Genomic DNA, 13084 nt, shown 5'->3' with positions numbered 1-13084 from the left:
TCAGATCTAGACGAAGTTCAACATGTGCTGGGCTGGCTTTTCAACCCCAAGCATTTTGGATGCAGTGATGTTTCAGCCAATGGTGAGCTCCACAATTAAATGCCCCATACAATAGGAGAAAGAATGCAAAACATCCTTCTCATCCTCTAAACCAAATCTAATTCACAGGAAACAAAAGAAAACAAAACAAAATTTAAAAAAAAAATTTAAAAAATTAAAATAAATTATAAAAAAAAAAAAAAAAAAAAAAAAAAAAAAAAAAAAAAAAAAAAAAAAAAAAAAAAAGAAGAAAGAAAGAAAAAGAAAGATACAGGGCACTGAAATACTGATGCTCCCCTGAAAGGAACATGCCAAGGCAGAGGAAAGAAAACTTTCTACCCTTTCTACCCTGCTTCTGCACTTTGAGGGAACTCAGATTTGTGTTTCCAATAAAAAGCCATTTTTACATTAACTGTCTGTAACAGCAGGGACTAGGCAAACTAACACAATCTCTGCCTCATACAAAGGACGATACTGGTGTCACGTGTTTGCCGCTTCAAAAATTGTTATTTATAAAAGGCAACAGGGAAAGCAGAGAAACTATTGACTCTACCCAATCTCCCCACGCAAGCAGCATTAGAGCAACTTTGTGATCCACTATATTTTTTTCATTTCTCCCCCCTCCCCGAAGTAAATTTCACAGCCACACAGGCCACCGCCTTTAATTAAGCTTTCAAAAGTCTTCTGACAATGCCAACAATTGCAAGACACTTCTGGAGCTCAATCATGCAATCATCGTGACACTTCTACTTACAATTTGTCTTAGAAAGAGTTTCTTTGACATTGTACTTCGACAAAACAGCCAAGCTGCCGGTTCACAACCTTTCTCTGTCTTATTTACAAATACAGCTCGTACACAGGGCTCCAAAACTCAGGAGCAAGAGCTTTTGGATAGCATCCTCACTACTCCGGCCTGCCTGCCACTGTTTTACCCAGCCTGTGCTCTCTGGTTCTTTTCACGGGGAAAAGAGACAAGAATTTTACTCTAAAATACTTCCATATTTCCTTTTTTCCTTCCCTTTTTATGATTTCTTGTCTTATTGTCCAGATCCAACATGAAGTACACAATGCAGGTGTCAATAATATTTTTTTTTTCTCCAGAACAAAACAAAATATAAGGACTGGCAATTTACAGCCTACAGAATTATAATGACAACAACTACTAAGAGCCCAAGAAAATTTCTGCAGTGTAATGACTACTCAAAGACATTCCCTCCTGAGAACTGTAATAATCAAATATATTTGATCCAAAATCTAGTACCAAACTATGTCCACCTTTCCCCAATTACTGCAGACAGAGGTTTTTCTTATTTTTCCACACATTTTATTTGAATGCCACAAGCAGCTTGAGAATAAAGGATTGGAGCAGTAAAAATGACCTTCCCTCCTCCTTCTTTCTTTGAACAGTAAATACAGCATCTGCAGACACACACTCAGCATTATAAAGGGGAATATGCAGCAGTACTCTAAAGTGTTCTTCCAACTGAATCCAAGTAACATTGGAGCGCCTTTCTCACCCCAAAAAGAAGCCTTTCATTAATTCCCTCGGATTTATACATTCAACAATCAAAATGCTAAAATCTGACACTGGCAGACGATAAATATTTCTTTGGCCTTTTCGATAAGTGAACAGCAATTTTACATTCACTGATCTCTAGATACTTCACTTAATATTTCCCCCTATTGTAAAATATGAGAGTGGGTAACTACAGCCCTGCCGTAGCACTCACTGCAAATCACAGGCTGCCGGTATCTGGTGGTGAGGCTTCGACATACATATTGATGAAACCTGCCTCATTGGACCCACACAACATATCCTATTAATTTTCAGTTAAATTTATGACATTCCAGCTATGCCGCTGGATTAGCACTCAAAATTTTATAGTGAGTCAAAGCCCCGTGCAGGCAGCCAGCCACACGGAAGAGACAGGTACACATGCCTGCCACCTCGATGGATCTCACAGCCACGGCACAGGTTGCACTTGTACATAGCAGCTCTCAGAATCATCCTCGTGCCTGGAAAACGGTGAGGATAAAGAGCAGCCTATGGAAGGTTAAAACAGACCTTGTTTATCCCTGCATTTGAAAGACTGGCTGCCTCCATCCTCGCCTTCAGATAAGCAGATCCTTAACCATCACTTATCTTAAGATGATCTTTTACTGTAATACGCCAAGTTACTGCCTACTGAACTGTAGACAGAGCACATGCTGTACCCAGAGCTATCCTAGAGCACCTCTCTAGCCACAGCTAACCTGTAATACCTCTTAGAGCAGCTCTCTAGCCAAAGCTAACCTGTAACACCTCTTTGAGCCTAACAACTAATCAGGGGCATTTGTATATTGCTACTGAATGTGTATTTCCCCATCTCTTACCAGAAAGAATCAGCTCCCTCAGTTCCTGCGTATTTTGCAAAGGCAGCCTCTGTCTTTCTATTTTTTCTTAATTACACATTCATACCTTTCTGCATTTTGCATCCTCACAGAAAAATCAGAAATAAAATACCAGAACCTGAAGAGCCTGATGTTCACTGCTGGGGCCTTCTAGAAACCTGAACTCCACAGCTCACTCCAGCACTCTCAGTGTTCATTTTACTGCCAGACCCCACAAACTCCTGGTTATGGGTCACTCAAGCACTTCTTTGGGATACAAAGAAGCTAAACTCACTCAAGTAAAAGGACAGATGTAAACATGAAGCCAAGGGGAAACAGTGCACGGCCCCTAACTCCTGGTAATCTTTATTCCTCACAGCCCAACTGCATTTCCCACCAACGGGAACAAGCAGGAGACCCCATCAGCTCCATCCTGGACCTGAACTCTTGGATCTCTTGTCCACAGGCACATCTGCACACTATTGCAAAGAAAACCAGAGGCAGGAGTGTCTGGACAACTGCAGCTCAGTCTCTACTCACAACAGTTCTCATGACTTGCACCACAGACTTGTGCCCACTTCCAGCCAGCCCCACCTGCAAGCAAAGGTTTCCCCTACATGGAACAGCAAGCAGGATCAGGCGCCTGCTGATGTGCACCTCTCCTGACGCATCACTCTCCCTTGGCTCACCGAACCATGGAAAGCCAGGTGAAACCACAACCTTTTCTGAATTAACAGCCCCATGACCATCGTGCAAGGCCAGATCCTGCTCGCCTCATCACCTGTACCTTCTCAAAGCAGGATTTGGCTCGCTGCGTCCCCTGTGACAAACGAGTGCCAGACCAAAGCCCCCAGCTGAGGAGTTCCCCCACCGTGGCCATCCCCCCAGCCTAGGGAACTATTTGGGACCAGGGCAATGAGAAGCGGGTTTAATTCCTGCTTGACAGATACTGTGTTTTGTCTTTTCAACCGAGCGGCGCCGTACGTAAATACAGAGTTACATCATACTGCTGCTCCTCCATATTTGGTGATTTAGTATGGCTTCAGAGCTCAGAAAACTACAAATCCCTTCCGCTGGGTTCCTACCTCATTAATCAAGCCCTACGCTGCTGCTCGTTTTCCGTCAGACTGCAGGCAGCACATGGAAATGGGCACTGCCCCCTCTACCACACAGAGAAAAAATAAAACACAAGAAGAAAAAAAACCCAAAACACCTTTAACATCTCTGGGCTGGGAAGTGCAATATATGCAGTCATCGGGGTTTCTGAAAATGTAGTTTAGCAGTTGCTGAAGACTGTTTCTTTTTAAATATATGTATATGTACATTCACATACATGTATTTGAAATAATATCCAGTATTCACCAGAAACAGTATATGACTATTTGCATGACGTATGCATGCGTACGCGCACTGCTTTGCAGACACACACATGCACGGGCAGACACGCTGATACAAATTCACTGCCACCCCCAAAACCATAGCTTTCCAGCACAATTTGCTGGCCAGTCTGGAGGCCAAGGAGGCTGCGGGACTTATCACTCTGAACCTCTCAGCATTCCTACTGCCCTATTATGGTTTAACTTTCTGGCCAAAGCAAGCCCAAGACAAGCTCCAGCACATCATGTGATGATGTACTACTGCGCCTCTGACAACCCCCAAGCGGTCCTGTGGGCTCCCCAAAATGAGCCACATCCCAAATGCCACCATGAAAAGGGGTTTGAAACTGGTTCAGGCATTTGTTGGTTTAGATATGCTGTGGTCTCGCCTTTTTCAACTGGTAGTACTGGAGGAGTTTGAAGTGATTTGCAACGCTCAGCACTCGTTTACTAGCAGGATTTTAAAAGCAAGCTACACTCCCAGAGCTCTGGGATTTTCTTTCATGTAATATGCCCAAATTTTTTAACCTCCTTTGTGAAAATATCTGCACCAGTAAATGGCCTTCCAATGTAAAAAAAAAAAAAAAAGCTAAAAAATTGAATTATTTACCCTATTTTTAAAAAAAATTGCATTTCATATTGTTTGCTGCACAAAACAGAGATCTGCCTTGGACATTTGTACAGCTGACATGTGGTTGTGTAAACCACAAACAAAATCAAGATACATCTGTCAAAACCACATCAGAGACAAGGGAGAGCACAGCGAAGCATTTATCATTTGGCTGAGGAGGCAGGCTGCAGAGAGCGGCCTTTCCTGTCAAACCAACCTTTTGAAATTTCCAACATGCCCTTAAACTTTTCGAATAAGCGTGTCTGTGCGCTTCAGCAACTGCCCTCTCTACTCTGGCCTGGCCAGTCGAAAATGGCATCTTAAAGTCAAGGTCGGTGGTGTCACTTTGCCATGGGGCTGTGTTTAATTACAGTCCATACGCTGACAGCCAATATGGAACCAAGGCTGGCTGACGCTTGGTTAACTCTTTCACCCCTGACTTTGCCAAAGACTCGAAAGCTCCTCGCTTTATCGCGCCCGGCAGGCTCTGAAATCTCCTCCCGCAGAGCCAGGGCCGGCGAGACACCGGGAGACGGTGACTACAATGCAGGCAAATCAGGAGAGCAGCCTCAAACAATACCGTCAGGAATACCGGCTGGCAGGGCACGTGCCTGTTGATCCTGCCTCTGCGCAGGCACCAGCAAACACCGGTCCTGCGCTGGCCACAAACCCAAGGCAGGGTATTTAACGCGTCGGCCGTCACAGCGAGCAGAACAGAGACAGACACGGGCAGTTTACAACTGCGAGAACACGCTACGTTGCGACTGAAACGGAAACGAACTCGCAAACACTTCTCCTTGCTTTAATTTACCTGCTATATGTTCCTGTTTAGGGCAAATTCCTCTAGATGACGTTGATAAACAATCGTCATCCTCTGGCGTAACCTGGATGCCAACCTCCACGGGATTGGACGCTTTTTTCAGCTCACTTGGTGAGGGTGAAGGTGGCTTATCCACAGCCTTCTCTAAGCAGAGACTGCCATTGCATTGTTTCCGTTTGTGCTCAATAAAAATAAGAATGTCCCCCAACGGGAAGTTCATCTGACACTGGCCACAAGTGAGGAGGTCGTGGTCCCCTTCCGGAGCTCCCAATGTGCCATGTTCAGGTTCGTCATCAGTGAGAATGGCTTCAAGAGGTTCGGCTGCAGTTTGAGAAACAAAAGGAGAAGCATTAGAGCTCTTAGATAAGGCACCAGGCACAGGGGGAGGAACGCACCGAGCCCCCTCTTCATGATTATTACACCCTGCTCCCCACGTCCCCCCGCTCCCCCCCAACTAGACCCATGCAACACGGCTGTTAGCATGGCAGCGAGGAGATGAATTCATCAGTTACAGGGAAGAGGTTTTGCAGGAGCAGTTGTAGCATGCAGAACTCAGCGAGCACTGCAACTGTCTCTGTGTTCCCACACGAGGACAAATTTCAGACTTGACTGAATGATTCGGTGGTAATATTAAACGAATGGGCTGAAAGAATGCAGTGCAAAACTCCTGCGATACTACAGAGAGAAGCAAATACGGTGTTTCATTGCCAGATGTATTATTTATGCACGTGAATTCAAGGCTAAAAGGACTGCACACTCTCAAGCACACATGGGGAGGGGGGGGGCAGACCCACTTTCTAAAATTCAGAAGCATGAACTACACAGGCGCAGACAAAAGGTGTTTCAACATCAAGATATTGCACATCCCCTACACAGGTTGTGCAGGTAGCACCCATGTGTGTAGAACAGGAGAGGGAAAGCCATACCGCACAGCCGCACACACCCAGGCACCAAACCACGGGGCACGCATAGCCCCTTATACCACACACGAAGATGTATACGTATGTATCTGTGTCACTACCCCATCTGCCTGCTTGCAGCTTCCAATTTAAAAATTCAAAATCCAGGAGTTATTTGTGGGGGAGGGAAGGGACGAGGCAAATAAATAAATAAATGGCAGAAACTGAAATTATAAAATGAGAGTGCAGCAGAAATGCCTGCAGGGCCGGGGGAGAGACACCTCTTACTTTTCAGCTACTTACTCCTCAGGATTCAAGTAAATATCAAATTCATGATCAAGTCCACCCAGAGATGTTAGCTAGACGGGATATTTTTCAGTACTTGAGTAAGCAAGGCAATTAGTCATTTTCCCTTTTTTATCCTAAAATAAAGGAATGCCTAAATTATCTCTAACATGTTAGCACTGGCGGCAGCTCTCAGAACCTACAAATCATCATGGCCAAGCAACTGCCACATTTCCTCCCAGCAGTGAGAACTGCCTTCTTTAAACTCAAAATACCTTGCCTAATGTTGTCAAAGTTGACAAATTTTCTGAATGAGCTCCAAAAAGCTTCATTATGAGGCTATTTCTGCTCTCAGAATCATCAGTGGATGCTCTAACGAGGCAGACGCTGCTCTTTTTTGATGGCGCTTTTTTTTTTTTTTTTTTTTTTTGTTAAGTTTGCAGAGAATACCTTGGCAATCTCTGTGTGGTCTCTATCACTACTGCCTTTCATGAGGAAAAAAAAAAAAAAAAAAAAAAAAAAAGACTAAATACCAGCAGCCTGCTGGTATCCCTCTACCTGCGCAAGACAACAGGCAGGCTAAGAGTAGTGAGAAGGAGGAAAGGGTACTACAAATACAACCCACCTCAAAACACTGGCAGGTAATGCAAGTGAGACAGAATACAACTCCTAAACAGTTAATCATCCTGACCTTCTTTAGCTGGCTGCCAATTTCACATTTAATGAACTTAAAGCCACAGAGAATCAAAAAATAGATTTTAATTTGACTGCGCAATATTGGAACTGATTTTGATAAAGTGCAAAAATCCAGTGAACTCAGGTTAAATTTATTTCAACCCTACCTAGGCTGAATATTGAGGAGGAAGATCTGGAGTAGCTCCCAGTTGTGCTGCGTAAAATAATATTGAAAGAGCACACTACCTTGCCGTACCTCGGCTCCAACTAGGACACTGGGATCCAGCCCATCATTTATTGCCTCTAGTACTACTTCTAATTTAACGTAAGGTCAACCACAGGAATATGAAGGTTACATTTGTATTAATAAAAACAACGTCTTAATCGCTGGGGTTTTCTTCTAAACTTACAGACCGACAAGACAAGAGGCACAACGTGCATTTCATGCTCCTCGGGAAGCCGGGAGAGGAGCAGGGTGTTTCTGTGGGATTGCCGGGCATGGCGTTTTTTTTTTTTTTTCTCCCCAGCCGTTCCCTGCGTTCAGACCAAGGGAATAAATTATGGCAGGACTAATTCCACCAGTAGCTCACTGCACGCCGCAGACAAAGGTATTTTGCGAATCAAACTTCTAGCTCACCAGCTCTCCGCAGCAAAAAGACACAAAATAACCCGTATTCCCCTTACAACTAGCTTAGCAAGGAGCTCTGCATAATCATTACTCAACTAGAATGTTTTCTCGCGGCCTGATTCCTTTCTGACGCTGTCAGTATTATTTAGCAGGGGAAGGTAACCCGCTGCTTCCACACCAGACAGTTAAAAGTAGCGCTAAACAAAAATAAGACTTTGCTAAAGTCTGCACCGACTGTGTTGATTTACAATCAAAACCAGGAAATGAAGTGGTAATTCAGAGGTTGCTGATTACACCTCCACATTTCACCTAATTAATTTTATAGGAGGCAAAGTTCTTGAAAATAACAAGATGATCAAATGTACAGATATAAAACCTGTAACCTCAACATTTTCTATGCTCTTAACGTAAATTATTGCTAATTAACAAGAATTATATTCTAATGTATGAAATTCAGCTGGCACTGTGCTCACTGCAAAACATTGTGCTCCTGATGGAGGTACAGCCATCAAAAATATGGTTTTCTTATTATTCCTGATACTTTTAAAACTAAAATATAAAACACCGGATTTATAAAGAAAACGCCAAAATACAATTCACCTGGTCTCACCACCGATTTGCAGGATATAGTCTTTTAATTCTGGGGCAATGAAAATTCCCTGCTTGGGTCCCTAATCAACCGTCCCTATTTTTCATGCAAATTGCCCTTCCACCAACATATCTTTTCAGTTTACCCCCCCCACACCCCCTTCCCCGTTCCCAGCCACCAAAACAACGGCAACGCCTCTGCGGGAGAAGCGGGATGGATTTGGAGGTACCGTGGGGTGATGGGGACGAGGGGAGGGGGGGGAGTGGGAGATGCCACGGTACGGTGCTGGACACCAGTGCATCCGCGCTGCCGAGGTATTTCCCCGCACCGTGCCCCGAAGGAAGAACAGAGAGGGGGATGTTTAATCCCAAATTAGTGTCCTGTGATTATGCGCTGCAAGGAAAAAGGGGGGGGACGACTTCGGGTGTACAATGGCGGGGGGGAACCCGGGGAGGGGGGGAAAGCGAGCATCACCCGCAGCAAGCAAACTAAACTCCGCACAAAAATTAAGAACAAAGAAGAAAGGAGGGGAGGGGGGTGGGGGGGGGAAGGAGAAGAGATGGAGGAGAGGGAGCTGGGCCGCCCTCCCCCTCCCGCCGGCCGGCCGGCAGCGGAGGAGCCAGGGCCAGGTTCAAGTTCGCGGGGCTGCCCCGGTTGTTTGATCTCGCTGTGCCTCCTAGCGTCAAACACGGGCAGGCTCCGCATCCCCCCGGCTCTCCGCTCCCCCGGCCCGGCCTCCCTTCCCTCCCCCCCTTCCCTTCTCCATCTCTCCGGCCCACCCCTCCCTACTCCCCCTTCTATCCCCGGGGCGGCTCTCGCTTGACGGAGCCCCCCCCCCCCCCGCCTCCTCCTCCTCTCCCAGCCCCGTCCCTGCCGCCGCTCCCGCCCTACACGTGCGGAAACTCCGCGCCGGCCCGCGGGTATCCGAGGGAAAAGGAGCCGCGGGGATGCCGCCCGTCTCCGCTTACCCCCGAGGGCAAGTAGGAGCCACCTAATATCTACCCCCCCACCCTCCCCCTCATCATCCCCCTTTCTCCATTCCCGGTACTACTTGGGCATCCCGGCGCGAGGAAATGACCACCCCATCCCCTCCCATACCTCATTTCGGGAGGGGGGGTGGCACCCCTATAAACCGTTCATGTTGCAACCCCTACCCCAATGCAGTGCCGGGCAAGCTAAAGAAAAAAAAATTTTTAAAAGCCCCGAAAATTGCTGGGGGGGAGAGGAAGAAAACGATGGGAGGCGGGGAGAGGGACTGAATCCCCGACTCCCTTCCCCCTCGAGTTTTAGGGAAAACTTTTGAGCTCCAGTACCCGCTGCAAAAAGCCAGGTCGGCAGAGGCTCCATGTGCGAACCTGGCTGGAAATCTGTGCAGCCGTAAGGGGAGAGAAATTGCAGCGTGAAGTTTTTGGGTTTTGGTGCTGTTTGGTTTGTTTGGTTTTGGTTTTTTTCGCGAAAGTGAAGAGAAGACGGGGATTGCTGGCAAGAAGAAATCGCCCTGGGTTTTCTGCCATCCTTGAGAGGGAACAAAACCCTCCGAGTAATGAGGGAAAGAAGGAAAGAAAGAAAAAGAAATAAAAGGGGAGGGGGGGGGGGAGAAACGAGAAGAAGCATGCAGCGTTTCCACTTCCCCCAGAAGCTCACCCCAAGGAAAAGGGGATTTTTTTTTCCCCTTACTTCCCACCCCCCTCGCCCAAAACCTTTCCAGCTCGAGTTGCCTTTTGTTGTGCAAAGAGCGCTCCCGCTTATCTCGCATCTAGCCCTGGTGTGTGTGGTGGCGGCTGGAGGGAGGGAGTCGGAGAGTTTTTGTTGCGAACGGTGCGGTGGGGCTCGGGGTTTGTGTTTGTTGTTTAGTTGAGTATTTTTCCCTCTCTTGGGGAGAGTGTATTTGGTTTGGGGTTGAAATAGGCGGCGAGGAAGGACCGTTCGAGGGGTGTGAGGGTGCGAGCGTGTGTGTGTGAGCGTGTGTGTGTGCTGAGCCCGGGCTCGCTCTCGCCTGTGTTTGTTGGCAGGAGGCTCCCCGCACACGCGGTGCTTGTAAACATTCAGACACGAGATTTTTCCCAATCAAAATCCACTTCCACTTTTTTTTTTTTTTTTTTTCTTTTTTGAAAATCTTCCAAAAAATAGTAAGCGAGCGGGAGAAACGCGAAGCGAGAGGGCGAGGAGGGAATCCCTCCCGGCTCGGCTCGGCTCGGCTCCCTCGCCGCCCGGTGCCGCCCCCCCGGTCCCAGCCGGGGCGGGCGCGGGGCGAGGTCGGGGCGGCGAAGCCCCGCAAAGCGCCGGTCCGAGGAGCGGGGGGTCGGGAGGCACGACCACCCGGCGACGGAAACAAAAGCGAGGCAGCTCGGTTTAGCTCGCATTCTCGCCCCCCCCCCCCCTCCCCCCTCGCCCCCCCTCCCCGAGAGGGTGGCCGAGGCGAAGCCACCGGTAGCGGAGAGTCTCCGGCCACCGAGACTTTTCTCCCCGCTCCGCTGGCCCGTAGCTCTCGTTCGCCTGCTCAAGGTGTCCGCCATCCAGCTCGCCGCTCCCGGAGGAATTTCTTTACACTTTCGGCCGGTTGTTCCCCCCCCCGGGCAGCCCCGTACCTCTGCCGGTGCGAGAGCCGCCGCTCTTTGCCGCCAAAGAGCGAGCGGGGAAAGCGGGAGGAGCGGGGAGAAGAGAGCGGAGGAGCGGGGGCACAGGGAGAGCGCGCCAGCGGGCGGGGGGCAACGGGAGAAAGAGACGAAAAGTGATCAAGGTGATTAAATTAGAGAGGAAGAAATTAACCGGAATGCTGAGAATCCCGAGCCGGCGCCGAGTTCATTTTTTTCCCCCCGACTCGCTCACTCGCTTTCACTTTTTTTTTTTTTTTTTTCCTCTTACTCAAATTAAAAATTAAATCAGTGAATAAGAAATTAAATAAATTGCTCTCCGGGTTACTTACGTGAAAATTCCCGTTTGCTTAAGTGCTGGGGTTTGCCTTGCTTGCGGCGCGACATGGTGGGTTGGTGGCTTCGGTGGCTTGTGAGTCGCTCGGTTCACATCGGGAGAGACGGGTTAGAGAGGAAGGAGACTCCAGAGAAAATATCTTCATCAATGTCTTTTGACATCCAAAATAAATTAGAAATAATACAAAGATGGCGCAGGGAAGATGAATTGTGGGATAGCAGTCATGGCTTTTTTTTTTTTTTTTTTTTTTTGTGCAAGGAAAAAAAAAGAGGGAGAGAGAGGGAGAGAGAGGGAGAGAGAGAAGGAGAGAGAGAGAGAGATGAAAAAAATGGCAAAAGCCCCCCTGAGCTGCAAGTTCAAGTGCGGACGTGACGTCCCTGCGAACTTGAACGTCAGGAGCCTGGATGGACAGAGACATACAAAACATGGGCAGGGCAAGCCGGGGAGAGGGGAGGAGGGAAGGCGAAGGCAACACCAATGGACACTCATCAGGGGCTGGACATGAAAAAGAGAGCAGGACAAGCCAATGGACAGTGATCGCAGGGGGGAGAGGGGAGGGGGCGCGGCGGGAGGGGGTGCACCGGTCGCCCGGCGCACGCTTCCGAACGGAGCTGGGGGGGGGGGAGGGAGCTGGGGGCGGAGGGGGCGGCGGCCGGACCCGCGAGTGGCCGTGGAGGAGCGGGCGCGGGAGGGGAGGCGGGAGAGGGGTGAGAGGGGGGGGTGGAATTAAACAGGCGCACGGGGAGAAAGAAGGGAGGAAAGGGAGAGAGAAAGCGAGAGAAGGCGTGCAGGCAGCGGCAGCAGCACACGCTCGCACACCCCCGCTGGAAAAGCAAATACATCAATGAAGCGAAAGACAGGCAGGGAGGGCTGCGGGGCAGGCTGGCCTCGGGATATGCCGAGGACGTGGGAGAGCTGGGGAAAGCCAGGTAGGACCGGAGACCACCCAAAAAGCACGGGGGGGGCCCATCCGTCTCCTGGCTTTCCCCACTTCCCCCGCACCCGAAGCCACGGAGTCCCCTCCTCCAAGGAACCGGAGCCCCATCCTTGGCGGCCACACGGGGAGTTGGGGGGCGGCGGAGGCTCGTCCCGGACCGCGGGAAACTTCGGCGGGGAGCGCCTGGCCTTGTCCCGCCGGGCTCTCCTTGCCGCAGGGTGGGCCAGGGGGGAGAAGCGAACGGAGCTCGGCCAGCTAGAAAGCGGCGGTCACGGGAGGAGAAGCCGCAGGAGCGGGGCGAAGAGGGCGGCGGGACCTTCGAGCTTTCCCCTCGGGCTTCTTTCGCCCGCCAGCCCGCGGCCCCCTTCTCTCCCTGCCTCCTTCCCTCCCTCCGCCGGCAGCGCTCCGAGCCCTGCCCGCAGCCACGGGCTTCTTAACGAAAGCGAAACGCTGAGCTGCCGGCGACGGGCTGGCACCGGGGGAGGGCGGGCGGTTTTGGGTGGGGGGTGGGTGTGTGTCGGGGGAGGGGGAGAGAGCTGAGGCGGCGGGAAGCACCGAGAAGTGGCTGGAGTTGGGAGGATGCGGCAGCGGCGACTGCAACTTCGCCGAAAAGACACGGGAGAGACAGACAGAGGCTGGCGGTACGGGGAAAAAGGGATCAGGTTGCAGTAGAAATAACGCTCCGGAGGCGAACGGGCGTTTTTTTGGAGCAAAGTGCGTCTGCGGAAGGAGTGCGAGGGGGATATAACCGTGCCCGGGACGGAGGCGGAGAGACCGAGCGGCCCTGCGGGAGGAGAGGAGAGAGCGGGGGGACGAGGAGCAGCCCGCCGCTGTCAGGAAGGTTTTAACGCGCGAAAAGCTCGGGATCGCCCCGGACACCTCCGCGGGAACCGAGGCGGGGGGACTTGTCAGAAAGAGCCCGGCA

At 49.9% G+C, this 13084-nt stretch overlaps 1 protein-coding gene across 4 annotated transcripts in view; it reads right to left on the bottom strand.

The window, feature by feature from the left end:
• Nucleotides 1–12623, bottom strand: part of BCL11A (BCL11 transcription factor A) — a 75317-nt gene extending 62694 nt beyond the window's left edge. Inside the window, exons 1-2 of one of the 4 annotated variants that reach the window (XM_071740356.1) lie at nt 11218–12623; nt 5207–5536 (exon numbers count right to left, since the gene is read on the bottom strand). In XM_071740356.1, coding sequence (XP_071596457.1) covers nt 5207–5536; nt 11218–11272 — 385 coding nt within the window. In that variant the 5' untranslated portion in view covers nt 11273–12623. The remainder of the gene's footprint in view (nt 1–5206; nt 5537–11217) is intronic. The other 3 variants (XM_071740352.1, XM_071740351.1, XM_071740355.1) reach the window with 3 other exon arrangements.
• Nucleotides 12624–13084: the final 461 nt, after the last annotated feature.

The sequence above is a fragment of the Heliangelus exortis genome, chromosome 3 (genome assembly GCF_036169615.1).
Source record: "Heliangelus exortis chromosome 3, bHelExo1.hap1, whole genome shotgun sequence".
NCBI lineage: Eukaryota > Metazoa > Chordata > Aves > Apodiformes > Trochilidae > Heliangelus > Heliangelus exortis.
Note: the sequence above shows the minus strand (reverse complement) of the source record. Positions and strands in the feature narration are given on the sequence as shown.